The sequence below is a fragment of the Aulostomus chinensis genome, chromosome 12, assembly GCF_037954235.1.
Source record: "Aulostomus chinensis isolate RoL2024-O1b breed Wild chromosome 12, RoL_Achi_v1.0, whole genome shotgun sequence".
Taxonomy (NCBI): Eukaryota; Metazoa; Chordata; class Actinopteri; order Syngnathiformes; family Aulostomidae; genus Aulostomus; species Aulostomus chinensis.
In genome coordinates, this window is record NC_141331.1 from 19845996 (window position 1) to 19873991 (window position 27996).

At 41.4% G+C, this 27996-nt stretch overlaps 1 protein-coding gene across 1 annotated transcript; it reads left to right on the forward strand.

The window, feature by feature from the left end:
* The first annotated feature begins 443 nt into the window (after positions 1-443).
* Positions 444-27930, forward strand: kiaa2012 (KIAA2012 ortholog). Its single transcript, XM_086221318.1, has 22 exons — positions 444-572; positions 2812-2998; positions 3314-3420; positions 3876-4062; positions 4188-4247; positions 4355-4425; positions 4572-4779; positions 5054-5188; positions 16266-16436; positions 18710-18832; positions 18922-18984; positions 20062-20129; positions 20611-20674; positions 21059-21239; positions 22838-22966; positions 23429-23585; positions 23732-23843; positions 24710-25089; positions 25201-25388; positions 25692-25864; positions 26331-26550; positions 27342-27930. The coding sequence occupies exons 1-22, from the start codon at positions 492-494 to the stop codon at positions 27496-27498; spliced, it is 3222 nt and encodes a 1073-aa protein (XP_086077444.1). The 5' UTR covers positions 444-491; the 3' UTR covers positions 27499-27930.
* Positions 27931-27996: the final 66 nt, after the last annotated feature.

A 27996-nucleotide genomic window follows, 5' to 3' on the forward strand; every position in this document is an offset into this window, starting at 1 on the left:
AGCACAGGGTGTGATGATGCACGGCTGGATGTTTGCTACACACCTCAAGTACACACACTAAGTTTCTAACCTGCAAACAGAATTGTTCTGATGGGAGTATTTATGATTTACTGGTAACAGTCATATATATTAGTTGGATATTGGTCAGATGGATTGTTGCTGTTTACTGTATTTAAATTTAAAGCCATAATATAGCCATTGAGATAAATTCAATCTGTTGATTTGCCAATAGGATTACTACATCTGGAGGTCCCAGGACTCTCTACTACGTCTGTCCAACAGTGGCTGTCTGCTCAGGTCAAATGAGCCAACACTTCCAAAGACATACAGCACTCGTAGGGGACCACTTCTGCTGTACTCCCAGGTAAATGAATGAGAGTAAGACAAAAAATTGTGCTTTCAAGTGTTTTATGACCTTCTTCTATCTTAAGGACTTTGTTACACTGGAAGCCTCATGTGAGTCAAGTGTTGGAGACAGAAAGAAGCGGTTCATGCAGTGCTACACGCAGCAAGTTGGACGACAGCTGAGCAAGGAGCTAACAGAAACCATTTCGAGCCACAGCAGCAGTCAGGTCAGTGGAACCTTTAATGAAAGGATCAGGATCAGCAGCTTTAATCTATCCAATAATGTTGAATGCATTTGTACACATATAATTAAAATCAAACAATCAGTCCATCCGACCACTTTTTGCCACTTATCCAAAAGTGGGTCACATTGGCATCAGAAGATGGTAACCCAGATTCAGGTTTCTTTCTTTTAATACCAGTCCTTCCAGACAAATGCAGTGGGGTTTATTTTGTGATTGCTGTGGGCAAAAGTCCTTGCTTATACGACATGTTATATTTTAAAAATTTGATGGAATATACGAGATATTTTTGAAATTTGATGTGGTGAAATTGCAGGAATTTACAAGAATTGGAAATTGAATTCGCAAAAATTGCAGGAACTTTTTTGTACGATAATTGCGGGGATTGTAAGATCATGCAAGCCCCGCTTATTTTGTGCATTTTGTTGCAAAAGTGCAGCGTCTTTGTAAAAATGTGACCCCTGCATAAATGTGTGGACTTTGGCAGATTACACGTTAAATTATCCATCCATCCATCCATCCATCCATCCATCCTATTGAGGGTCATAGGGGGGGCTGGAACTGATCCCAGAGGGTTTCGGCCGAGAGGCGCGGTACACCCTGGAGAGGTCGCCTGTCCATCGCAGGGCCAACATGTGTAGACAGACAACCATTCAAACGCACAGTCATACCTACAGTCATTTAGAGTATCAATCAGCCTCATCCCCTCTTCCATATCTATGGACTGTGGGAGGAAGCCCGAGTACCCGGAGAGAACCCACGCAGGTACGGGGAGAACATGCAGACTCCACACAGAAAGATTCCGTGCCCAAGCTGGAACCTTCTTGCTGTGAGGCAACAGTGCTAACCACTGCACCACCGTGTCGCTGTGTTGAATTATGCCATTGCATAATTGTGTTTTTCTGGAGGGACTGTAATACACTTCAGCTCCTCCTTGGGGACCCCAAGGCATTCATATGCTGGAGGAGACATTTAATGCCTCCTGCATATTCCGACACTTCTTATCAGTGGGACAAGCCCAGAATTCCTGCTTGGTGCCTGGGATGCATCATTATCTCCTCAGCTGACTGGAGTAGAAATTGTGGTGCTACTATTTCCTCTGGATGTTAGAGCTCCTTTCTAATGCTCTCTAAGGTATAGCATAAAATTAAGGTAAAGTTATTTTACAGGTAACAAAATTAATTGTCTGTATTTAACCCATCATGCACAGAGCAGTGACGAGCTATGCGCAGTGTCAATAAACCAACTGCAGTTCTGAGTGTCTTGCTTAGGCAAACCACACTCTTTCACGTGGGCCTTCTCAATAAAGGGAATAACCACTCCCTTCTTAGTCTAAATCATTAAGGAGGTCCTCAAAAACTCAAAGTTCCTTATCAAATCATTTCCCAGAGTTTCCAAGATGGCCAAGTGGTCTGACCTGAGGTTAGCTACATGTGGGAAAATTACAGTCAACGCCTTCCCTTTACAATGTGTTCTGGTGCTGCTCTCACCCTGCCAGGACAATTCTCACATGCTGGCACAACCAATACATGAGTGCCGGCCATAATAAGATTACCAGTTAGCCTCGCTACAAGGCTTTGCTCCAGGAAGGTGAACCGTCTTCCTCTTTCTTGTGAGGTGTCTGCACCCCCAACATGGCTAATCACACTGGACAACTCTGCCTTGGGAAGCTAGTAGTAATTTTTCCTGACTACACAACTCCAACAATCAATGGGAAGATGATAAAAAAATAATTTGTTACATAAAATAATCTATCATACAGCCTTTCAGTCAAATATCCAAGTGCCAGTTTTTTGCCAGATTGGTGAACAAGTTGATAAATGCCATCCATCCATATTTTATTGCTTATCTTGTTACGGGTTGTGGGGAGGCTGGAGCCTATCCAAGCTGCCTTCGGGCGAGAGGCGGGGTACACCTTGGATGGGTTGCCAGTCCATCGGAGGGCTCACTAGACAGACAACCATTCACTCTCACAGCCCTACCTATGGTCAAGTTAGAGTATTCAATTAGCCTCGTCCCCTCTCATATGTCTTTGGACTGTGGGAGGAAGCCCCAGTACCCAGAGAGAACCCACGCAGGCAAGGAGAACATGCAAACTCCACACAGAAAGACCCCATGCTCGAGCTGGGCTTTGAACCCCGGGGGTGTAAGGGTGTTAACCATTGAACCACCGTCCCGCCCCAGTTGGTAAATGCTGCTTTAAATGTCTTTTTCTCTCCTACAGTTGATGTCACACCTTGTTCCACCTCTCTTCCCTCCTCTTCACCTCCAACCTCCCTCCAACTTTCATCATATGAGTTGGTCACCCCTTTGCATTACCAAAAAACAGCCTAGTCCTAAGATGCTGCTTGAAGTGGACCCAGAGTGGAGTCCTGCTGAGACAAACATTGAACAACAGAATTCACCCACAGGTATAAAATAAATAAATAAATTAAAAAAAACAACATTGTGTGTGTGTGTGTGTATATATATATATATACACACACACACAAAACATGTATATACTGTATACACATACACACATACATACAACATATATATACACATACAAACAACATATATACAAACATATCTAGATAGATAGATAGATAGATAGCTAGCTAGCTAGATAGATAGATAGACAGATAGATAGATAGATAGATAGATAGATAGATAGATAGATAGATAGATGGGTGGGTGGCTTGACACATCGTCTTTGCTACACTCTAAAATTTCATTTTCCACAGATGAAAATACGAAACAAGGCAGCAGGAGGAGACTCTGGTTGGATTTGTTCCCTCAAATATCCAGTGTGCCCAGCAGTCCAACGCCACTCATGGAGCCCCTTCCCTGGGTAAATCATGTGGTAACGACTCCAGAAGAACCAGAAGAACTTCAGGAGATGTGATATTTGTATGCATCTCAAGTACAAAGCCATTATTGTTAACATTTGTTATCTTTTGAAAACCAACCCCTACGCTTAGATGTTAAGGACATCCATAGGCTGTATAACTAAAATATGAAATTCCAAGTTTAAATGAACCCTGAAAGCCAGAGGTATGTCAGAATTGGGGGGACTTCTGTTCTTTGTAACCTGCATTACAATGATTTGTGACTGAACATCAAGAATCTCTTCATTTGTTCATTGGGTTCATTAATGCTTCCCTGACACCAGTGTTTCCCTCCAATCCACCTCTCTTCATACCAAACCCTCTAGTTAATACCTATATATATTTGGAAATATATTTGTGTATTCTGATGATGATCTTTATCAGCAATCACATGTCTGATCTCTTCTACCATAAGCAGACTTCCTTAGATATGAATCTGCAAGACACTGAGAAGTCACAGCACAGGGAGAGAAGAGATCATACAACACTTCATTGTATCCATGATGCTGAAGACCAAGACTGTTGTATTCAGAGAGACAAGAGAAGGACTGATATAAAAGCCACCTGTGAAAGAGCAGTCAGTTGGACCAGACATGGGAGGATAGGTGTGTGTTTCATACCAGTGAATCAGGAGCAAAAAGGATGCCTCATGCATGATGAAATGTCCTGGAATCTTCAAAAAAAAAAAATTATATCACCAATAAACAGCACTTTGCTTCTGTCTCTTTAGCCCAACCTAGTGGACCACAGAGGCACACACAAACGGGGCCTGATGTGAAAACTACCTCAGGTACAATCTGTCAAAGTAGAAGTAGCAGAAACAGAATAAAAACAAATGCAGCAGTCCTCTATAATAATATCAAGCTATGGTGTTTTGATACCTTGTCCAATATACAGGTGTGTTTCTCCCCCATTTGAGAGCAGAACCCTCAGTTCGTTGGGCATCTTCCCAGGGGAGCACAGATGAGGTAAATCAGAGTTAAAGCCTTAAGATTGAACAGTACATAGTTAATCCAACTTGTAAATTAATTGATGCTATTCTGAAATCCTCAATTGCATCTTTGGTATTTGCATGTTCTTAAAAGTAAACTTTTGTCTGTTTTAAATCTTTCAGCTGAGATGGAACAACAGCAGCCATGATGATGACCAACTACAAAAGCTGCCTCCCATTGGTGAAAACCTCACTGTGTCTGATGGACAGCTGACCCAGGCACAGCAGGATGTCCATACAGACCGGCTTGGATTTCAGTCCCAAAACAATCAGACAGGACTCCACCAACAGTCTATGTTTCTTCCTCATTTGCTTCATGTGAAAAAAGATGGTAAGAAGAATCGACACACATACATGTCAGTCAAAGGTTAGGGCTGATGGCATTGTGTGCCTACTAAATTTCTATATGTCTAGAAATCCCATGACTGCACAATTTGGAAGTTGATGAGTTCATGTTGTTCTGTCAAAGTGGCCTTTTCTGAATTTCAACTTGTTCTACTGTAAGGAATACTGAATACTAAAAAGCGCAAAATGACCAGACACTGTATACCTCAATATCAGTATATTAATGTTGACAGGAAACCGTATTTCTCCCTGTCTTTAAGGAGAGATGACTTACAAAATTAAGGGAGTAAAACCAGAAGGGCAGCTGAAACAGGAGTCTCTGCAGCTGAGAAGAGGAAGAAAAGGAGCACCTCCCTCTCAGGAAGGATCCAGGATTCTGCTGAAGCCATGGGAAGGTATTCAGCAGATACCATTTATGAAAGCAAAGTGAAATACTACATTGTTTTATGCAGACTACCAGTGCAGGAAATGTGCCAGCACTCACCAAAACTGAATACTGGCACTTCTGATTTGTTTCCACGTGGGTTCTCTAACTTGTTACTGAGTACCTCCACCTTGGTGAGTCACCATCCGCCCAGTATAATATAAGCGTCACTGAATGATGACAGTTAGTAGAGTAGGGTCTGATTAATTCATAATTCCGCATGTAAACACCTTAAAGTATTTATGTACATATTGTGGAAATGCCACGGTTGTATAGTGCTGCCAGAGCGCAGGGTGAAGGTGAGTTTTTTTGTCTTATCGAGGAAAACAAAGTTCATTTAAAAAAAAAAAAATTCCCATCATGTACGGCACATACTGTTATAATTACATTTAGTGCATGCAGTCGCGATGCTAACCTCCGATTGATTGATTGACTTTGCCTCATAGGTAAGTTTATAAAAGCTAGTTTGTGATAAAATATAACTTACTAAGTTTCCCATGACGTGCCTCATTGTGCCTGTCACGTTTCGCGGACATTGAGTCGACCGTGATATATCCCTCAGCCGACAAACAAGGCCCACAAGACAGACCATTACAACCTGGCCTGACGATGCCCTCCCCCGACTGCAGGACTGCTTTGAACAGACCCAGTGGGAGACTTTCCACCATGAGGACCTGGCGACATTCACAGACCATACCCATGCAGTACTTCACTACATCAAGTACTGCATGGGTATGGTCACTGTGGAAAGTCAATCCAGGTGTACCCCAACCAAAAACCGTGGATGGATGACCAGCCAGGTCCGCTCACTACTACGGGCCCGCGATGCAGCCTTCAGATCCGGGGAAGTGGCAAACTACAGCACTGCCAGAGCCAACCTGAGAAGAGGCATCGAGGCCACCAAAGAAAACCACAAACAGAAGATTGAGGAACAGCTCAACAACCCCCAGCAGGTGTGGCAGAGCATACAGTCCACCACCAACTACAGGGGCTGTACTGTGTCAGCTGGGGACTCAGACGGAGCACTGGCAGAGGGGCTGAACAGCTTCTTTGCTCGCTTTGAGTCCCAGGCACAGCACTCAGCCACACCACTCCAACCCACAACAACTTCTGATAGCCCCCCATTCACTGTGGGGATGGAGGACGTTAGACAGGTACTTCGCGCCGTCAACCCCAGGAAGGCCACGGGCCCGGATGGAGTACCAGGGAAAGTGCTGAAGGCATGTGCAGACCAGCTAGCACCAGTATTCACTGACATTTTCAACATGTCATTGATACAAGCCAACACCCCAGCCTGCCTGAAATCGGCCACCATCATCCCAGTCCCTAAAAAGTCACCCACAACCACCCTCAATGACTATTGCCCAGTAGCGCTCACACCAATCATCACAAAATGCTTTGAGAAATTGGTGCTGAGACACATCAAAGCCTGTCTCCCCTCCACCCTGGACCCGCATCAGTTTGCATATCGGTCAAACAGATCCACTGAAGACGCGATAGCCACAGCCCTCCACTCTGCACTGAGCCACCTGGAGAAACGAGGAAGCTATGTCAGGATGCTCTTCATAGACTACAGCTCAGCCTTCAATACAATATTACCGGACATTCTAATCCCCAAGCTAGCTGACCTGGGGCTCCCACCATCCACCTGTTCCTGGATCAAAGACTTCCTGGTCAACAGACCCCAGCATGTGAAGCTGGGCCCCCACCTATTATCAGCCCGCTCTCTCAGCACCGGCTCACCCCAGGGGTGTGTGCTGAGTCCACTGCTCTACTCACTCTACACGCATGAGAACATCATCGTCAAATTTGCGGACGACACGACGGTGGTGGGCATGATCACAGGGGGGAATGAGACAGCCTACAGAGATGAGGTCCTTAGACTCAGCCATTGGTGTGCAGGCAGCAACCTGGTGCTGAACATCTCAAAGACTAAGGAACTCATCCTGGACTTCCGTCGGAACAGAACCGCCCCCTGCACCCCTTTACATCAAAGGGGAAAGCGTGGAGCGAGTAGAGACCTTCAAATTCCTCTGGGTCCACATCTCTGCCGACCTCTCCTGGACAGGAGGTTAAGAAGGCCCAGCAGCGACTCCACTTCCTGAGGGTGCTCAGGAAAGAACAGCTTGATACCAACCTGCGGGTGACCTTCTACCGCTCAACCATTGAGAGCCTACTGATGTACGCTGTGTCAGTGTGGCACTCCAGCTGCACTGAAGCTGACAGGAAGAGTCTGCAGAGAGTGACCAACACAGCACAAAAGATCATCAGATGCCCCCTGCCTTACCTAACCACCATCTACACCACACGCAGCCTTAACAAAGCCAAGAACATCATCAAGGACAGCACTCATTCCGCATTCCACCAATTCAACCTGTTGCCCTCTGGCAGACGCTACAGGTCCATCCCAGCAAAGACAAACAGACTCAGGGACAGCTTCTTTCCCAAAGCTGTCACCATGCTCAACGCAAGCTTGCACTAAGGAACTGAAGCGCCTCCGCACAATTACCGGCACTATCTGTTCTTTTCCACCACCAAATCTGCCAGCCTCCTACACAAAACCAGCTCAGGATGAAGACTGAACTGTATAAGTACCTCTATATGTTTTGCACTATCACCAGGACTGTTCTGCCATGTTTGCGCTGCAAATGCTATGTCACCTCAATCTGTTGATGACACAGCCACCTTGAATCTGGTACTATAATGTGCCTGTGCACCTAGATGCACCACAGCACCACTTAAAGCTGCTATCCACTCCCACATGTATCCACAGTGGGACCTGTTTATGGTTGTACAGTCTATGTATATGTCTTATATATATAAGTATATGTCCTTATGTCTTTGCAGAGTCTATGTACAGTTATGTCAGTATTAGTCCTATAGTAGGTATCGTAGTGTAAATATGTGTCGATGTATATTTTTCTATTTATATGTGCACATCCTAAGGAGCAGTGTTGCATCTCATTGTACCTGGTATAATGACAATAAAGGCATTCTATTCTATTCTAATCCTATGTTTGCAAGTTAAAGAAAGTTAGGATAACCTAGCTTTAATATTAGCTACCTTGCTTTTTTTTTTTTTAACCTTGCTAAACTATTTAACCGAGTCACTCACGGCACCGTGAATGATGTAACAGTAACATTACAGTACCTCAAAGTCAAATAACGCTCACTCAGGCAGCTGCATGCTATCAGACTAGAAAAGAAAGGAGCAAATGAGGATAACGCTTTTAGTTGCTGTGCAAAAACCATTGAGGGCAGCATTTGTTTTCAGCAGGACTTACTTATGTCCTTGAGGAGGAATAAGCGTCAACGGTCGAAGTTGTAACTTCATGGAGGAACGAAAATGAACGCACGGTGAGAGGACATTTCAAATCATGTTTTACCAGAGACTTTTATGACGCTTTTTATCCACCTGCCTCTTATTTACAGATATACACTTATTGACAGTCTTGGGCACATTACTTTGAAAAAGTAATTAGTTATAGTTACTAGTTACTTCTCCCAAAAAGTAACAGAGTTAGAAACTGAGTTACTCCACAATGAAAGTAACTAGTTACCAGGGAAAGTAACAATTGCGTTACTCTTTTTTCTGACAAGTTTAAAAATGTGAAAGAATTTGTTTTTATTTTTTTAGAAGATACCTTTCTGCAGGGCAGAGATGCTCCCCTTCTCCTTGGTATTTTGCCTATGAAGGCTCTGAAGGAGTGTGAATCAACTGTTGACAATGGCAGCTTGTTTTCATCAACATAATGGCCAATCAGTTCGTTAAGTTCTGTCTGTGTCACAAGTTTTTGTGGAGCAGGTCAGAAAAATCCAGCTTTGGCTGCTTGGATGGCGTGGCTCCATATCCTTCTTTGTTCGCAGAGGTCACTTTAACAGCACCTGATTGCTATCACCATTAACAGTGTCAACGGTGTTTCTGGCAACTAGTTTAGTTTAGTTTATTTATATTTATATAGAACTTTTCCTACAGAAATTGCAACACAAAGTGCTTCACAGAAATAAAAGAAAAACAGGCAACATTAAATAAAATATAAAACAATACAATAAATGTTAAGAACCCGGTCTTCCCAACCAACATGACCACATACATGCATGCACTCCCCCCCCACACACACATACACACACACACACACGCATACACACAACCACACACTGACTGTAAGTAGGAACATGGCAGGGCACTGAAAATCCTAGTGAGGAAAGACCACCTATGGGAGCCATCCTCACTGGGAGGTGCCACAGCCCACAACCACAGGGAGCACCGCGACCGAGACCCCCTGACAGACCAGGTGCACTCCACATATAATGCAGAGCCCCCCAGCTCTCCGGGCCTGGACAATCCCAAGGATGACGCCCCTGCGGGCGGACCAGACACACCTCCCAGTGTGGAGGGCCCCCACGAGGAAACACTGGAGCTAAAAACTAAAAGAATAAAAGACTAAAAGAAGGTAGAATATGAAAGAACAGAAATTACAATAATATAAAAATATCAGAATGACATAAAATATATATATATATATAATCTAAAAGTGTAAGAGCTAATAAAAAAGTAGAATAAAATAATTAAAAGATAAAAGTAACAATAAAATATAGTGACAAAATTAAAGGATAAAAGAGACTAAAAGAGTTAAATCAGTTAAAAGCTAAGCTAAAAAGTTGAGTCTTGAGCCTCCTTTTAAAAACATCAACAGTCTCTGTGGTCCTGATGTTCTCTGGCAGGCTGTTCCATAACTTTGGGCCATAATGGCTGAAAGCAGCCTCCCCGTGGGTTTTAGTTCTAACTCTTGGGACGACTAAAAGGCCGGTGCCAGAGGACCACAGGGTCCGCAAAGGCTGATATGATAAAAGCAGTTCAGATAAATAAGATGGGCCAAGACCATTAAGACACTTAAAAACTACTAAAAGAACCTTAAAATTGATCCTGAAACACACGGGGAGCCAGTGCAGCAATTTTAAAACCGGTGTAATATGCTCCCGTCCTCTGGTCCTCGTCAGCACACGTGCTGCAGAATTCTGGAGTAATTGTAGATTATAGATGGTTGTTTTGGGAAGACCAGAGAGCAGGGCATTACAATAATCTAAACGACTGGAAATATAAGCATGCATCAGCACCTCCGTGTTAGCCTGAGAGAGGAATGGGCGGACTCTGGCTATATTCTTAAGATGATAAAAACCTATCTTAGTTATATTCTTGACATGTGGAATGAAATTCAGCTCAGAGTCAAAAATGACGCCCAGGTTCTTTACAGATTGTGAAGGTTTAAAATCTTGTAGTTTTGGTAAAAGTTTCTCTCTCTTGCCTTCAGGGCCATTGATCAAAACTTCAGTTTTGTCCTGGTTGAGCTGTAGGAAGTTCTCTGCCATCCACGACTTGATATCTAAAATACAGTTAAATAGGGTATCAATAGGCCCTGTGTCATCAGGAGACACGGCGATGTACAGCTGCATGTCATCAGCGTAACTGTGGAAGCTGATGCCGTGACTCCTGATGACATCCCCAAGGGGAAGCATGTATAGATTAAAAAGTATTGGACCTAAAATTGACCCTTGGGGCACCCCGCACTTAATATCGTGTTCTGGAGGAACAGGTATCCATACTTACAAAGAAAGATCGATCTGAGAGATAAGAACTGAACCAGTTAAAAACAGTACCAGAGAGGCCCACCAGGTGTCTGAGTCTGTTTAATAGAATCTGGTGATCAACTGTATCGAAGGCAGCGCTCAGATCCAGTAGTACCAGGACTGTGAGTTTTTGTTTATCAGCGTTACACCTGATATCATTTAAAATCTTTAAAAGAGCTGTCTCGGTTCTGTGGTTCGTCGTAAAACCAGACTGATATTTCTCTAGAATAAAATTACTATTTAAAAAATAATTTACTTGGTTAAAAAACAGTTTTTCTAAAATTTTACTTAAAAATGGTAAGCTGGATACAGGTCGGTAGTTATTAAAAGCATCAGGATCCAAGTTGCTCTTCCTCAGAAGGGGCTTCACCACCGCCGTTTTAAAGGCAGTGGGGAAGATACCCGTCTGAGGAGAGCAATTTACAATCCGTAATATCTGTTCCACAAAGAATTCATCAAATTTTTTCAAAGTAATGTGGGAATTGGATCTAAAAGGCAGGTTGTTGGGTTAACTTGGGAGAAAACTCGACCAAGTGTGGAGGGCAAAACTCTCCAGTGTTTTCTCAGGTAAAAGCAGCTGGTCAGGTGTGTTAAGCAGCTGGTCAGGTGTGTTAAAGTAGCTGGTCAGGTCTGTTAAAGCAGCTGGTCAGGTGTGTTAAAACTAGTGTAGTAAAAGCGTGTGCTGTCGAGAGGTGCTTCATCAAATTGGAGTTGCTTACATTGGACATTGACAGCCTCTTTGTTTTCGCTCTGGGACGACATAACATACACTCAACATGTACATTTTTACCTTTAACCTCCATGAAGGTAAAGTCTTGCCTATCTTGAAAACGCCGTCTTTCCTAGTGACTCCGGACTCACCATCTCTGGTAGTTTGTGTGTGTGCTGCTACATGCTGGGTTCGTGAGTAAACACCCGCCCACCTGATGTCTCTGGTTGGCTCAATGTGAAATCTAAGTCAGCATGACTTAGGGGCTTATCTCGCCCCTCCCCTCCCCCTGCACCAAAGGAGGAAAAAAAAAAACACGCATTTGCGGCTCCTGTGTCTGTGTGAGCCGAGGCGGATGGCTGCTTCAATGAGTCGCTTCAGTAACGCGTAGTAACGAGGTATTGGTAACAGTAACGGCGTTGTAACGATAGTCAAAGTAATTAGTTAGATTACCCGTTACTGAAAAAAGTAACGCCGTTAGTAACGCCGTTTATTTTAATGCTGTTATTCCCATCATTGCTTATTGACGTCTTAATTAGACCCTGTGCAATGAAATGCAAACCAATAACAGCAGTATTCTACTTCAGTAAATGTATCACTTGGTCAATGTTGACACTGTCAGAGAGAGTTATTTATGTCAACTGAGATGATAGTGGGTGTTGCCCTTCACTTTAAATCTTTATAACAAGTGTTTGGAACTACATTTAAGCCATCAAAAGCAGGCATTTTGTCTTTTTTTTATATGAAAAATTTAATCGGCCAATATATCAGTTATCATAATTTGTTATTCCTTAGTATCGAAATTGGTTTTCGGCCCGAAAAAAATCCACATTGGTCAGACCCTAATAGATAGATAGATAGATAGATAGATAGATAGATAGATAGATAGATAGCGTAGTCTGAGGACAGCGAAGATAATGTGTTGGACCCTCAAGCTCCCAGGCCTCTTGTAGAGTTTTTAGGGCCTGAGCCAGAAGGTACTTCTGGCGAAGACCCTATTATGTTTGCTCGGCAAAGCAACACATTAGCAGCACTAAAAACACTAAAAACACACACTAAACAGTGTCCCAGCCCCCCCCCAACACCCATGAGGCAACTGGGCCAGACGGCCCGGAGCCGGTTTTCACATACACACCCATTCAAAACCTGGTACTACACTGTTAATTGCCGTTAATGAGCGCGCGCAATATGCACATTATGCACATAACGCGCATAATCTAATTTGACCCCCTGAACATGCATGAAATTCGCTGAAATTCGGCACAATTGACCGGTCTGGCTAAACATTCACTAATCAAAAATCAAAACACCACAAAAGTCTATAGCGCCACCTAGGGAGCCACACAAATAAAAGATAATTTTTTTATAATTTAGAGCGCTATAACTCCTCACACGAAAGTCCCACAAACATGGGACCAACACCGTTGGACAAACTTTCACACATTACTCTCCCAACTCTGCTCTTCAAAAATCTGTAAAGGTTAATATACTATGCGCTCAGTTCCCATTTTATAAGCCGTCAAAGTGGGGGAGACACGTTTCACGCTTACAATGGAAGTCTGTGGGGAGAGCGTGTCCTCTCAGGGTACATACTGTCAAACAAATGCTTCTCACGTCTACACCATACATCCCACAGCTTTTAAAAACACACCACTGTATTCCTGACAAATTTTGTTATGTGTAACTTTTGACCAACGTATGCCGAGTTATTCAGCTTTTACACACTACAATTTTCTTAATCCTCCACTCTCTCCACTCTAGCACAGATCAAAGAAAGTGCAGCGGGGGAGGGGTTCTTAAAGGGCCAGCTCTCAGCTCTGCTCTCACACTGTGCAGCACTGAGGCTCTGCTCTCCACTCTGACAGAGATGGCAGAGAGCGAGCAGAGAAGGGAGGGGCTCTTAAATGGCCAGCTCTCAACTCTGCACTCACACTGTGCAGCACACTGAGGCTCGTATCTCCCAAAGTACAAGGCCTAGGGATTTGCCAATTACACCGTTGGATTCGGGCCAGTACGGCCGCGCGGGGGCTCAAGCCCTAACAACGCTGCTTGTTTTTGTTTTGTTTTTTTAAAGGTGTTTTGGTGTTAGAGGTGTTTTGGTCCAAGTAAGGTACCACAGAGAATTAAAAAATTCATTGTATTAAGAATCATACATATATATATATATATGTATGCACAAAAAGAGGTGAGATGAATAAATATATTGCACTAGCACTGAAATGTGTTCACTACCAATATTGCACTGGGGTAAAATGAGTTCATGACTGTGGAGGTGCAGGCCTGGAGTGATTGGTACCTCTTTCCTGAGGACATCAGTGAGAACAGGCTGTGTCTGCGGTGTGAACTGTCAGAGGTGATGCCTCTTACCTTGCGCAGACATCTGATGTTATAGATGTCTGACACAGAGGGCAGCTGCACTCCTACTATGTTCTGGGCTGACTTACTGACTCTTTCCAGAGCCTTCTTGTCAGCCTGAAAGCTGCTCCTGAACCACACCAAGATGTTGTGGGTAAGGATGCTCTCTACAGAACAAGGACAGCAGCAATTGATGTGTCAAAATTTCAATTTTCTTTTTATTTACAAAAGCTTAAACTGTGTTTAAAGAATTATGCTTATCTAAATGACAGACTCTGATGTGCTACTAAATATGACCAATCAGTCAGAAATAGCTGTATAGGTTCTAGTTATTTGACAGTAGGAAACAGTCAAATCACGATATACACGAGCAGTCAAAAGTTTGAACACACATTCTCTATGTTTTTTCTTTATTTTTATTACTTTCTACATTGTAAATACATACTGAAATCATCAAATATATGATGCAAGATATATGGAATTATTTGGCAAAGAAAAATGTTAAATAACTGTATATATGTTTTATATTTTAGGTTCCTCAAAGTAGCCGCCCTTTGCTTAGTTGACAGCGCTGCAGACCCTTGTCCTTCTCTCAATGAGCTTCATGATGTCGTCACCTGAAATGGTTTTCACTTGACACGTTTGCCTTGTCAGGGTTCATTTGTGGACTTTGTTGCCTTCTTAATGTGGTTGGGACCATCAGTTGTGTTGTGCAGAAGTCCGGTTGGTACACAGCTGTCAGCTCCATTTGACAGCTGTTAGAATTCATATTACGGTAAGAACCTACCAGCTGAGTAAAGAGATCCTACAGTCTATCATTACTTTAAGAACTGAAGGTCAGTCAGTCCGGAAAATTGCAAGAACTTTGAATGTGTCCCCAAGTGTTGTCACAAAAACCATCAAGCACCACAATGAAACTGGCTCACATGAGGACTGCCCAAGGAGAGGAAGACCAAGAGTCTCCTTTGCTGCTTAGGATCGGTTCATCAGCGTCACCAGCCTCAGAAATCCCAAGTTAACAGCACCTCAGATTAGAGCTCAGATTAATGCCACACAGAGTTCTTGTAGCAGAAACATCTCTGCATCAACTGTTAAGAGGAGACTGGGCCAACCAGGCTTTAATGGTTGAATAGCTGCCAGCCACCACTCCTGCTGTCACCCCAAATGTCCACACGTCAATAAAGAAGACAACTCAGGGCCAGCAGGACCGACACAGCCCCTACATCAGAAAACCACCCAATGCCTTCATGCTCTTTGCGAGGGAGCAGAGGGCAAACGTAGTGGCTGAGCTTCAGATCACCAACAATGCTGTGGTCAATTCAATTCTCGGCAAGAGGTGGAAGTCTCTGCCAAAGGCCATGCAGGCCACTTATTATGAGGAGGCAAAAGCAGAACGTGAACACCATGCAAAGATGTACCCTGAGTGGTGCCATAGAAACAATTATGGTAAAAGGCTCAATGTGAAGTACAGGCGATGATGACTGGAGATACAGGAGACCCTCTCCCCCATGGACTGAGTCAGGACCACCAACATCTCCGCCTGTTTCCTGTGTTTGTGAACGTGTGGATAATGTTGGCAAAAAAAAAATTAAACCCTCACTTTAACAAATTGTCTTGTAAATGCTGTTACATTAATGATTTATGTTATCATTGCCCCAATGATTGTTTATGATGAATTGCACCAGAATTGTACTGAAGATGCACCGTACGGTGTAATGTACTTTCCCCTTTTACAAAAAACAATAAAACAATCCTGATTAAAAAAGTGAGGAAGATATATATATATATATACATATATATATACACACACAGTATATATATATATATATACACACATATATACAGTATATATATAGACACACAGTATATACATAAACTGTATATATTGTATATATATACATATATACAGTATATATATATATATACACACACAGTATATATATATATACACACACATATATACAGTATATATATAGACACACAGTATATACATAAACTGTATATATTGTATATATATACATATATACAGTATATATATATATACACACACACACAGTATATATATACTGCATATATGTACTGTATATGTATATATGTATGTTAAAAAAAAATCATAGTAGTAACTAACCTTGTGCGGTGGACAAATTTCTGTTTTTCTGGAGCTTTTGGGTCTAGTGGACCCGTATTATTATTGGGGTCTTATTTACCTAAACCTTAAAGTTGATGAATATAATAAAGTCCATCTGCAATGGAGTAGAAGTTGAAATTAATTAGGAAAACTCTTCTGCAGTGGAATATCCTTTGTGATCATTAGCTCACTGTGCTATGTTGTGATCTGCTTTATCTTCTCCTGAAGAGCCCCCTCGGCCATCTGGAGTGTTGGATTGTGTTGGAGGATGGAGAGGCCCAGGCAGGCAAAGCTCTTTGGCTTTCTTACAGAACCGACTACTGGATCTCCAGGATTCCAGTGAATCCACTGATGCAAACAGAGGTGTGGTTAGGGGTGTCCTGCCACTGGAACTCAGAGGTATGAGGAGCGACAAAAAATAATTAACATGGTGATGGATTCCAGTTCGACTGTAGTCACTTTTTCATGTGGCAATTGGTGAACCCCAACTTTATACTGAGTTTGTTTCTCTTAATCTCTTTAATCTTTGGATTTCCAACACACTCTGCCACTGTGTCCACCTCTTTAACCTCAGACATTTTTACTCTCCCCGGTCCCTTGCAAAGTTCCCAGAATGTCAGTTTTTTCCTGACCAGCAGTTGTAACCTGCATGTTCAGACTGGCCTCCACAACCACCTGCTCTTCTCCATCTCATTCCTTCAACTCCAACCAATATCAGTTGCAATTTACTCTTCAAATATGGTCTTCTGACCCCACATCCCCCATAAAATTAACTGTCCTCTAAAACTGCAATAGTAACCTATGAAAATGACTGCCATGAAACAAAAAAACAAAACTGAAAAATAAATACATATATTTATATTATAACATTGCCCTGGTGCGTAATAAATAACAGCAAACATCCAACTCTCACTGCTACAACAAAAAATTGACAGAACTGGATCATTGATTTGGTCAAATTGTATACACTTTGGGTATGTCAGGAAATTATTTCTGTAAGATAAAGACTGTATTTTTGCTGTTAGTACGTACCACAAAATTTCCCAACACACAAGATCAAATTCTCAGACAGAGATCTCAGTTAAAGTTTTACTTGCAGCAAGGAGTACAGGCAAAGGTTTACATTTGTACTGAACAGTCTCAGTGTCTTCCAAACATATATATGCAAAGTTCCTCCTCTCAGTTTCTGTCCACCACGCCTTTGTTCTTCCTTCTTCCGTCAAGGACAGGTGAGGGGAGAGCGCAGGGACGCTGACTCCTCACTGTCCAAGGCCTTTCCCAAACTCTTATCTTAGGAGTGTAAGCACAGCCTGATACATCCTGCACAAACTTCATTACTTTGGTCTGAATAAAGGTCACAACACTATCTATCATACAATTCTACATCAGGCTAAAACTTCATGATGATAAAACATGAATGTAATAAAACATAAATGTGTCTCTACATATTTTCTAACAGGGTATTTCAGACCACTGGCGATTTCCCCCTCAAAACCTGAACCAAACAGAGGAAGTGGCAACCAGAGTAATATTGGTCCATCCTTCCATCCATCTCATTCTCATGAATGCAATTTCTCAGGAATGCCTTGAGGGAATTTCTTCAAATTTGGCATTAATGTTGACTTGATCTCAAAGAGGAACTGATAAGATTGTAGTGGTCCAAGATTCCTGTGACCTCACAACTGTGTAATAGAATGAACTGACAACATTTATCTCAAAAAGATAAAGCAAAGCTCGTAGCTTTGCATGTCTAACCACGGCCATTGCTGCTGAGTCCCCTTCCATTGCAGCTCTCTCTCTTGGTGAGCTGTTTGGCCTTTGACCTTCATACCGTCAGACTCCAGCTCCTCCATCCACGCAGACCTCAGAGGGCCATGCCCCTTAGGTTCGCCCCCCCCCCCCCCCCCCCCCCCGGTATTGTAAAGTGCTTCAACAAGCCTGAGTGATAGTGATATTAGCTACCTCATGACAATATTATCTGAACTCTGATAAGATGCATATAGGCTTTTAGTTACAGTGACATTTATCACTTGATTTGCTGTAGTGGGAAAATAATGTGACAATGGGGCAATGGAGTGGTATCACTTGGAGACAGAGCCCCTGTCTAGCAATTGAAGGTTTGCTGGTTCAATTCTCATTTCCCCTGATGACCTTGTTGAGTGTCCTTGAGCAAGATACTAAACCCTTAATTGCTTCAGATGAGAAGGTTGGAACTGGAAATGTTGCAGGCAAAGTATGTCGCATGCAATTTGAAGCCTACATCTAATTGTGTGAAACTTTCACAACGTAAAGCCAACCAAATAGAGTGGCAAAAGAAATAAGTCTTAAAATACAGACAAAAGTTAGCATTAGAATTTCCAGTTCCCTTGTCTCAAAGTCAGTGGGATTTTTGAATGGATTCTCTGTAAAATGCCTGAAATAAAGTCTGTATTTTACACTAGCATAATATATTATAACGTATTGTTTTATGGCATAAAATAATAACTAAATATAATTTTTTTGTATTAAATACATCATGCTTGTGTGTGTGTGTCTCTCTCTCTCTGTTTCTCTGTCTCTCTGTCTCTCTCTCTCTCTCTCTCTCTCTCTCTCTCTATATATATATATATATATATATATGAAACTATCAATCCATTTGTTAAAAGGTCATGAAACTTGTTGCTTATTGTCAGATATGCAGAACGAGAGAGCAGTCGGGAGCCTGATCCTGGGCCCTGATGGGGAAATTATTCAACTGTCACTGTATGACAGCAGCCAGGACCTATCACAGGATAACAATGACACGGAGGAGCAAGGTCTGCCAAATTGCAATTGATGCTCATAAATCTCAAATCTCAACCTTGTAGAGCAAGAATGTAGCCTCACTCCACTGTTTATCTCTTAGCGCTCCAGGTTTTGTCTGCAGAAGGAGAGAAGTTACCCTGGGTCATTGTGTTAAAGCATGAAGGTCTACCCACACACACACACACACACACACACACACACACACACACACACACACACACACACACACACACACACACATACATACATACACACACAAAACGCCTCCCAGCTGATCATCAGCTGTTTTTGCTATCTTCTTTTCTCTCATTGTTCATCTCACATGTCCATTATTATAAACATTTTAGAACTCTATTGGTGTGAGTTTAATTCCCTGTAACCAGACTATAAAATAAATGTGTCTCTGTCGATTGCAGCTCCCAGCTGATTTTAGTTTGGACCAATAAATATTGTGATGGGTGATCCCACGTCCATAAGGTGTAACAGGGCTATAACATGATGCTTTTTAAAAAAAAAATTCATTACACAATAGCTTGCAACTTACAGTCAACTACTGATACTGATTGGGAGCAGAAACGGAGAGGATGACAAATTTTAATCAGAAAATTCATGATATTGATTCAAAAAAACAACCATTTTTAATGTAAAAAAACAAAACAAAAAAATTCATATATGCTCTGCAGAGTGTTGGTGTTTTTGGTGTGTCATGTGATGTCATCCAGTAATTTGTCGAGTCCCATTTTATGTCATGTTCACATAAAAAAAGTCAGATGTTTAGATGTCGAGACTGTAGGAGAGTGGGTGTGAATGACACTGATGGGTAGTGGCTTCTCATCACAAAGCAGCTATGTGCCCAAAGCATACCCTACTTTTTGTGGATTTTACTTTAAAAGGGACACAAAATAAGCACCATGCTGCATTAAAGAGGACTTAAAACTAGCAGTCAAGACTACAAACTAACTATGAAAATATTTACAAAGGTGATAAATGAACTGAGAATAGAGTCATTTTCTCAGACGTCCGATTGCCAGATGTCCTTTGCATGAACAGAGAGCACCCCCTACCTGTCATTACTAAGGATGTAGGTTATGCAATGGCCTCCTTACTACAGTGGGAAGTTAAATCAATTAAAGAATTACATTTTTATTCATATAAAACCAGACCAAATACTCCTCAGAAAAAGGAATTAACATGTAATATGTGCAGTTTGCAGAAACCTGCATATTCTTTGTATGTGCAGACGGAAAGGTGGAGCTGAACGTAGATGCCCCTGCTGGAATCACTGAGTACTGCCCATCCATGCATGAAGTGAGTCAGTAAATGAAGGAGCAAATGTTTAACCATTTGAGGTTAAATGAAATCACACACATATTGTTGCCTGCTTAAAATGAGCAGCAAAGTCATTTTTTCAAGTTTTTCAGAAAACACAAAAAACTGGAGACAAACATCACAAAGGAGTTGTTTTTCGGCCAAACAAAAAGTTGTCAAAAAATGATTTGGCCAGTTATTTTTTGAAGAAGATGACGATGTTCATTTCTAGAAGAGAGCAAAGCAACAGTGTGTTGTATATTACCTCAAGGAACAGAATAACCATCACAGGGACATTTTATTTTTGTTTATCACTAGAAATGCAAACGCAGATGTCTTAGTTTCAGTATATAAGCAGTTGTTTTGGTGTAATCATGTACATATTCATCTTTCAAGGGATGTTTGTCATTTACTTCTCTCAATTGATGTCTGTGCAGTATTTCACACTACTTGTTGAATTACCAGACTTTGTTTTTTTCAGAGTTTAGATCTTAGCAGATCTACAGAGGCTGATGTAAGCTCGACCAGCAGCCATGCTGATCCAGGTAATCTCATGACAAACATGAAGCTGTTTTCAGAGGTTCGATCACATCTAAGCGTAGAAACAACAACTCATGTACTTTTTCGTTGTGTTCCAAGTTGAAAAGTAAAGTTCCTGCCTACAGTCTGTGTTTTGAAATTCAAACGTACTGTGATTTTCAACCTGTTTGTATTACAGTCTGATTGGCTGATTGAATGTGATTTGGTTCTGTGGACATAAACTTAATTTCATAGAGACAGAGCCGATGCTCACAAAGTTTTATGATAAAAGGTTTATTATAAAAAATCCTTTTAATTTTTTAAGTTCTGTCACTGAATTTCTTAATACTGTGAATCCTTTTCAATTCAAAACAGTGAAAACAATTAAAATATTATTGTTGTTGTTCCAGCTGCTCAGATGAAGAGACAAACAATTCGTTCAGAATCAGAGGTGGAAATTTGGAAGAAAGATGAGAAAACGGATGCGAAGGAGCCAAGAGGAGGGAATGCTGAGGCAGATGATGATAACGAGGAGGAACCGCTGGTCAGTACAGGACAGACCGACCAGTCATCTGGATCACAGTGGCCACGGTTGGTGTCATTTACTTTACATCTGTGAGTTAATCTTGAGCTCATGAAGAGGGTTTTTCACCCTTGCATCACTTCTTTGTGAATCCAGAATCCAGGAAAAAAGCCAAACAGCCATATTCATCTTGTAGTTAATGAGCCTCATTGCCATCAACTCCAAATAACAGCAAGACAATATTGTAATCCTGACAATATGTGGTTCAAAGCTCCTGTGAGAACAGTACAGCTACTGTACAGACAAGCACAACCAAATCAGTTTAAATGAATACACCAGCTGGTCGTGTTCAGGGATACCATGATCAAACACCTAACGAGAAGTTTTGGAGGAGTTTTTTTTGTTTTTTTTTAGCTCAAATCAATATGGCAGAATAAAAATAGATGTCAATTTTACTATAAGTTGCGCTTGATAAGATACAAGTTTGTAGACATGTGTTTTTAAACAGTGTTGCTGTTGTTATCAGTTAGTGGCAATGGGGTACCTTTAGTATACTGCTGAGTACACGTGTCGGGCCCTTTCTGCATTCTGGAGCAACATGTGAGTGATGCAAGGGGTGAACAAAACAACAACTTTTTGATTTTTATTTATGTATTTACTCATTTAATTCATTGAATTTGGTCAGTGCACATGAACTAACATAGCAGTAGCATTAATTTAAATATGCCAGAATGAGCGCAATTGCTAAATCGTGAAGCTGAAGTTAAGGCAAGGCAAGGCAATTTTATTTGTAGACCCCGTTTTCACCAACAGTTTGTCTCAAAGGGCTTCACATGGCATCATAACAACATCCTCTGCCCTTAGACCCTCACATCGACTGAGGAAAAACTCCATAGAAAACCCTTTTAACAGGGAAAAATCTGAGAAACCTCAGGGTGAGCAACAGAGGAGGGATCCCTCACCCAGGACGGACAGACGTGCAGTAGATGTTGTTACAGACAAGAAAACAATTTACAATGCAGAATGTGAGAAACACGGAAATGTTAATAACAGTTGAAGAAGGAAGCTTCTGGTAGGGGAGGCAGGGAGAGCAAGCCAGCTTGATGGGGGACTGGATGGCAGACTGGTTCATATAGGCACCTATATATATGAGTACTTGAAGTCAAAATGCATATTTTGAGTCAAGGATCAGTCTATCAGTGATCAGTAATGCTTATTTAATGCTCTAATGCTTATTTCCAAGCTAGAAGTGTTCGAGGTATTCAAGGTAGCGATTTAAGGTGAGAATATTCATTAGCACTAAAGGTTAGATGATAGAATTAATAGACCACAAGTTCAAAATTAGTACCTTGTACCTAATTGTTTTTATTTCAGTGTATGTATGTTTGTATCCAGTAAATAGGTAAATATAAGCAAGTTCATCAAATGAGAATTTAACCTCATCTAATCAGAACTTAGCCTGAATTAAAAGTTGAACCAGGAATTGAGAAATTACCTTCTGCTACATGAGTACTGTTCTTTGGTTGAATGTGTCCAGTCAATTATTGTCTGATGTTTGTGCATGTTTGCTAAGGTATTTTTATACATCGATCGGGCAACCTTAGTTACGTTCTTTACTGCTTTGTTAATTTAATGATGAAATATGTGGTTTATCTCATCTGCACAGTGAGAAGCTGATATATAGAGGTAGTGCCTCATCAAGCCTTCAGAGCATCCACACAAATGAAGCCACACCAGAAGATGCTATGAAGGACATCAAGAAGAAGAAGACAGAGGAACATGCAGTAACTTTAGGGTGAACCAAGGCTTGCAAGTGGTGCATGATATAGTGCCCTCTAGTGGTTATAGTGATTATGACAAGCAAAGGAAAAAAGAAAGGAGAAGAAATAATTTAAAGTCATACTTGAAACACTGGACTTGGTGGATGGTTGTTTGGTTCCTGTTTCCAACAAGACTGCCACAACTGTCCCTAAACTTTATTCATAAAGTTATTCGGTAACTTAACTCATAGGAAGTAGTAACTTTTCTACAACCCAAACCAATAGATGTTTGTCTTAACTCTTGACTTATCTTGATAGTGACTGTACCATTAAGACAGCATATAACTATCATTTTGTAAGACTTATGTCTTTGCTTAGGAAAGCAACTTTGTACATTTTGGAATCTTGCTGTGATTTACCAATAATAATTATAAGGACCTGATATTCTAAAGGCGTCATGCTCTGAGCACGCACACCCATGTCCTCAATTTGATTAGGAAGATGAAAAGTGTGAATGGTGCAGAGCCAGATGGGCAGCAGGAACTGAGGAGAAAAAAAGATAGGAAATGGAGAAGACAGAAGACAGCAAGTGATGCTCAATTCATCAGAAGCCAGAAACAAGAGCATCTGACCAGGACAGATAGTTCTGCTATGGTGAGAACTGTTGTACGCGTGATACAAGTGGTGCCAACATATCGACTGCATCCGTGTTCATTTAAAAAGAGGAACACATGAAAGTTATTTTCAACCATTCAGGAGGTGTGTCCTATTTCAACAGATTTTTGCAACCATTCTTTTAGTCACAGAACTTTCAGAAAAAGAAGACGAGAGACACAGAAGGAGAGAGACAGAGGCGGAAGGAACATTCGGCAGGAAGGAGAAGGAAGTTGCATCACAAACAGCTCGTTGTTGGTAAGCTGTTGAATGTAACTGAAGGACACTCATTTGTGACTGTCACTTTAAAACTGACTTAGGAATGAATTAGATGCACAGCAAATAAAAACACTGAAACAAACTTATGGTAATCTTTATTCTTTAAACTTCATCACACTTTTCAGTTTTTGTTTTGATTTTATGACTTTCAATTTCACCATGGCAACTCAGAATTTTTTTTTTTTCATGAAATTCTCAGACAACTGTTGTGAGGTCTTTATGCAGGTGCCAGACCAATATGGTGGGTGTTATAGGCCATCTGCGCCTCCCATTATTTTCATTTTTAAGCTTTGAATGCATTGTCAGATCATTCCCTGCTGGATAGAGCTTCAGTATTCATATTTATTTATAATTTTACCATTGAAAGCATCTCCACTTCTGACACCTCTATTTCAGTTTTCTCTGCCTATTAGAGGGATTATGCAAAAACTATTTAGCTGTTTTACTAAAACTTGGAAGGAGGATGCAGTGGCTACGATTAAAGGGGCAGATCCAGGATTTAATTTGTTGATTTGCCTGTTAGCAGGTATCTCAAATGACCCAGGATCTGGAAGACCGTTGTAGGTCATAAGCAGAATACTGAAGATTTTGAAAATGAAGATGTTGTATCTTTCTCTGTGGCAGAGGTATCCAGCCCTGAATGCTTTCCAAGTTTGTTATATTTTTGTTGACTTACTGTTCCTCTGATAGATTTCTTGGAGAATAAAATAGTGAAAAGGGAAGTTCAAATTATAGGAATATTTTTAGGCCTGATGATAAGGCCCACATCATCAGGAACAGGCAGCATTCATCTGGTTGAAAATATTTTATCATGAGAACTTGATATTCTTTTCTCTCCCTCACAGATGACCCACTGGAGAAAGAGAATGTGGACATAAGGCAGGAAGTGAAAGAAGACCCTCACTCAAACTCCACCAGAAATCCCTTAGCAAGGCAAAAGCACAAAAGCAGAACGGGTAGAAGTACAGACGATGATACCAACCATCTTTCCACTGATGAGACCCTCTCACGTGCTGATAAACACAGCAGGGCTCCTTCAGTGAGCTCACTCAGGTCCACTGTTGTGTCTCACTTCAACCAAAGGAGCTCATACAGGTCTTCTCAAGAGCTGTCGGTACCAGCCAGCACCACAGGTCTGACCTCATCTCACGGCCGCCTCTCATCAACCTGCTCAACAGTTATGATAACAGAAGAACAGCTGATGTTGAACCCAGTAAAGCAAGAGGTTGGATGCTCTTAACGCTGAATACTATGACACTGTGACTGGCTCCCTGAATGGGTTTTAAAGAAAAAAATAAGTAAATTACTTTCAAGTCATGTTCTGTCTGTGTTTTAGTCCTCTAGAACCAGAAGTAGTCAGGAAGAGGATGCTGCAGTCCTGAGAGGGCGGCAGAAGGATGAGGAGAGAAAGAGAAGGGAGCGACAGAAGGAGGAAGAGAGGAAGCAGCAGGAGAGGGAGCAAACAGAGGAGAAGATGAGGAGTGAGCTGGAGTGGGAGAGGAGGAGGAGGGCAGAGGAGCACAGGTCTTAACATCTCTACGGCATAAAAATACCTTAGTAAAAATACGCAGATCAGACAATGGTTCCCCATTTATGTGATAAATCAGCAAATATATTTCTTACATACACTGTGTGTTTTTTGCTCAAGTAGGAAAACTTTTTTTTTTTGCATTTTTCATTTGTCTGTTCTTTAAAATTGCTTTTATTAGATGTTAAAGTTTTGCATAAATGTGATGATAAATGATTTAATATTCATTGTTGCCATCATACATACGCAGCTTCTAAATCCCTGTGTGTAACTTCTTCACTTGACTTCTCAAACTCCAGACTGAAGAAGCTTGCAGAAGAGGAGGAGAAGAGAAGGCACGAGGAAGAAAAACAGGAGCAAGTGAGACGGGAGCAAGCTAACAGAAAGATGGAGCGGAGGCGTCAGGAGGAGAGGCAGCGGCAGATGGAACGATTGCAGAGAATGAGAGAGGAGGAGGAGCAGAGGAGGAAGGGTGAGAAGTAAAAAAAATTAAGAACAGAAGAGAAGAAGGAAACAGATGAGACACAAAGGAGTTATCTAAAAATAGTGATAGTGCCCGTGACCTTTGATCTTTGCCCACCAAAATCTTTTCATTTCATTCTTGAGTCCAAGTGGACATTTGTACCGAAATTGAAGTCATTCCTACTAAGAGTTCCAGAGATTTGATGAGGATGGGATGGACAACCGAAAACATGATGCCTCTGGGCCACAGCTAGCACAAACATTTGATAAATGCTCTCCTTACATCTCAATTCTGATATATTTTGATGGCACAACAACAGCTTTTTTTGATAATCAAATTTTCATCTTATGTATCTTCGTGCTTTTGATCATACTTCTGATATCCCCTGATTGTAGTGCTAAAGTGGAAAATATGGAAAGATCTTAAGTATTACTAAGTTCGTGCTTTTCTTGCATTTATGTCGTGTCCTGGTTAGTTGAACTGGAGCTTTTGCGCGTGGACAAGGAGAGGAGGCATGAGGAGGAGCGCAAGAGATTACAGGAGATGGATGAGAGTGAGAGGGAGGTGTACCTCCGTAGAAAAGAGCAGGAGGAGGAGGACAGGAGGACTAAAGAGGAGGAGTGCAGGAGGAGAGAGGAGGAGCTTGCTTTGAGGGCTTCAGAAGAGTCCAGGCGACAGGCGGAGCAACTGTCCAGGTATGTTTGTGTGCGTGTGGGTGTGTGCGCGCGTGTGTGTGTGCGTGTGTGTGTGCTGGCAAAAGAAATGTTTCTACCAGATACAATAGCACAGTAACAGTTGTGGTGTTTGACTTCTGTCTGAACTTGATCTTTTCAGCTACAATATTGCTCTAATGTTTTGATAACTCCTACATTGCTGAAGGATTAAGTTAGCATCGTAGAACATCCGGTTCCCTCAAAGTCACTGACATTTTTCAACCCATTTCAGTTTTTGGTTCACACCAGCTTAAGATATTTTCGTGTTTTATTCAACAGCATTAAATATGTCAGTAAATGCTGAACTCAATATTTACAAAGCATTTATATTTCTTAAAAATGGTGGTTAAATGTGGCTAAATGAGACTACAGGCTTCATAAACAGAAGAAAACTTGTGGTAATATTCACATCTTGCATCAGCAGTATAATCTGTTCATAGCATTACATTCGCTACTGTTTGTATTTGTAAGGATTGCATTTAAGCGTAAAAAAAATGTAAAAATGGTTGTCATTTATTAAGCTTTTCCTTTCTGGACAACACATGTAAGTCTTCAACTTTGACTCGAGAGAGCAGAGCTTTTCTGCAGTGATCTAAAAATGGAATGGTCAACGAAACCTGTGATTCTGCTAACCTCTGGGCTGGCCAATATGAATATGTCTTCCCTATGTCAATTTATTATGCAATCAAGGAAGTTGTCTGTTTGTGTGTCTGTCCCAGATCTTATTTCTTACTGACAAACCTAATCTCTCTTGTGCTCGATCCTCCCTATAGACGGATAGCGGTGTTTCAGCAACACTTGGCTCTACGTTTAGAGGGCGGAGGTCTGGGAACAACTCAAGGCATCTCAAGGCCGTGGATCTACTCTTATTTCAATTTTTTACAGCTAATGGGTCTGAATCCATCTGAGGCTGAATCCATGACACTGTGATGGACATGGAATAGCACCACACTATGTAGTGGCGCACACTGGTCCTGGTTACCCCATGACCTCCAAGTGGCTATAAAGATGCATTTGTTTTGAGTGCCACAACCCTCCCGAAACTAATGTCTGACAACATTTTTGGAAGTGTATGAGTCACAAGATGAATGTTTTTTGTTGTTTTTAAAAACATATTTTACGGTAACCATAATTCAGTTTAGCTGAAGAAGCAGAATACTATATAACTTGAAATAAAAACATGTAGGGGCCTTATGCACCACACTTAAAAAAAGTTTACAAAACAGTTAAAAACGTTTTTTAGGCTTTTACGGGTGGATGTGATAAAGTTATGAGCAACACTAGTCATGTTTTCTTTTTACATCCCGGTGTGGGGAATACTGAAAAAAAAATAGAAAATTGTCATCAGTCAAATTCATATTCCGCTGTGTTAATTGTCTGTATTTATCTTTTATGTCAAATTAATTTTTTTCTCTATATGAGAAAGCA

Coding starts and splice junctions, on each gene's coding strand:
- kiaa2012 (XM_086221318.1), top strand. CDS start 492: ATGCAGTGCTACACGCAGCAAGTTGGACGACAGCTGAGCAAGGAGCTA. Junction 4,063..4,187: donor GACCAGACATGGGAGGATAG/GTGTGTGTTTCA, acceptor CTGTCTCTTTAG/CCCAACCTAGTGGACCACAG. Junction 23,586..23,731: donor GGACAGATAGTTCTGCTATG/GTGAGAACTGTT, acceptor CCATTCTTTTAG/TCACAGAACTTTCAGAAAAA.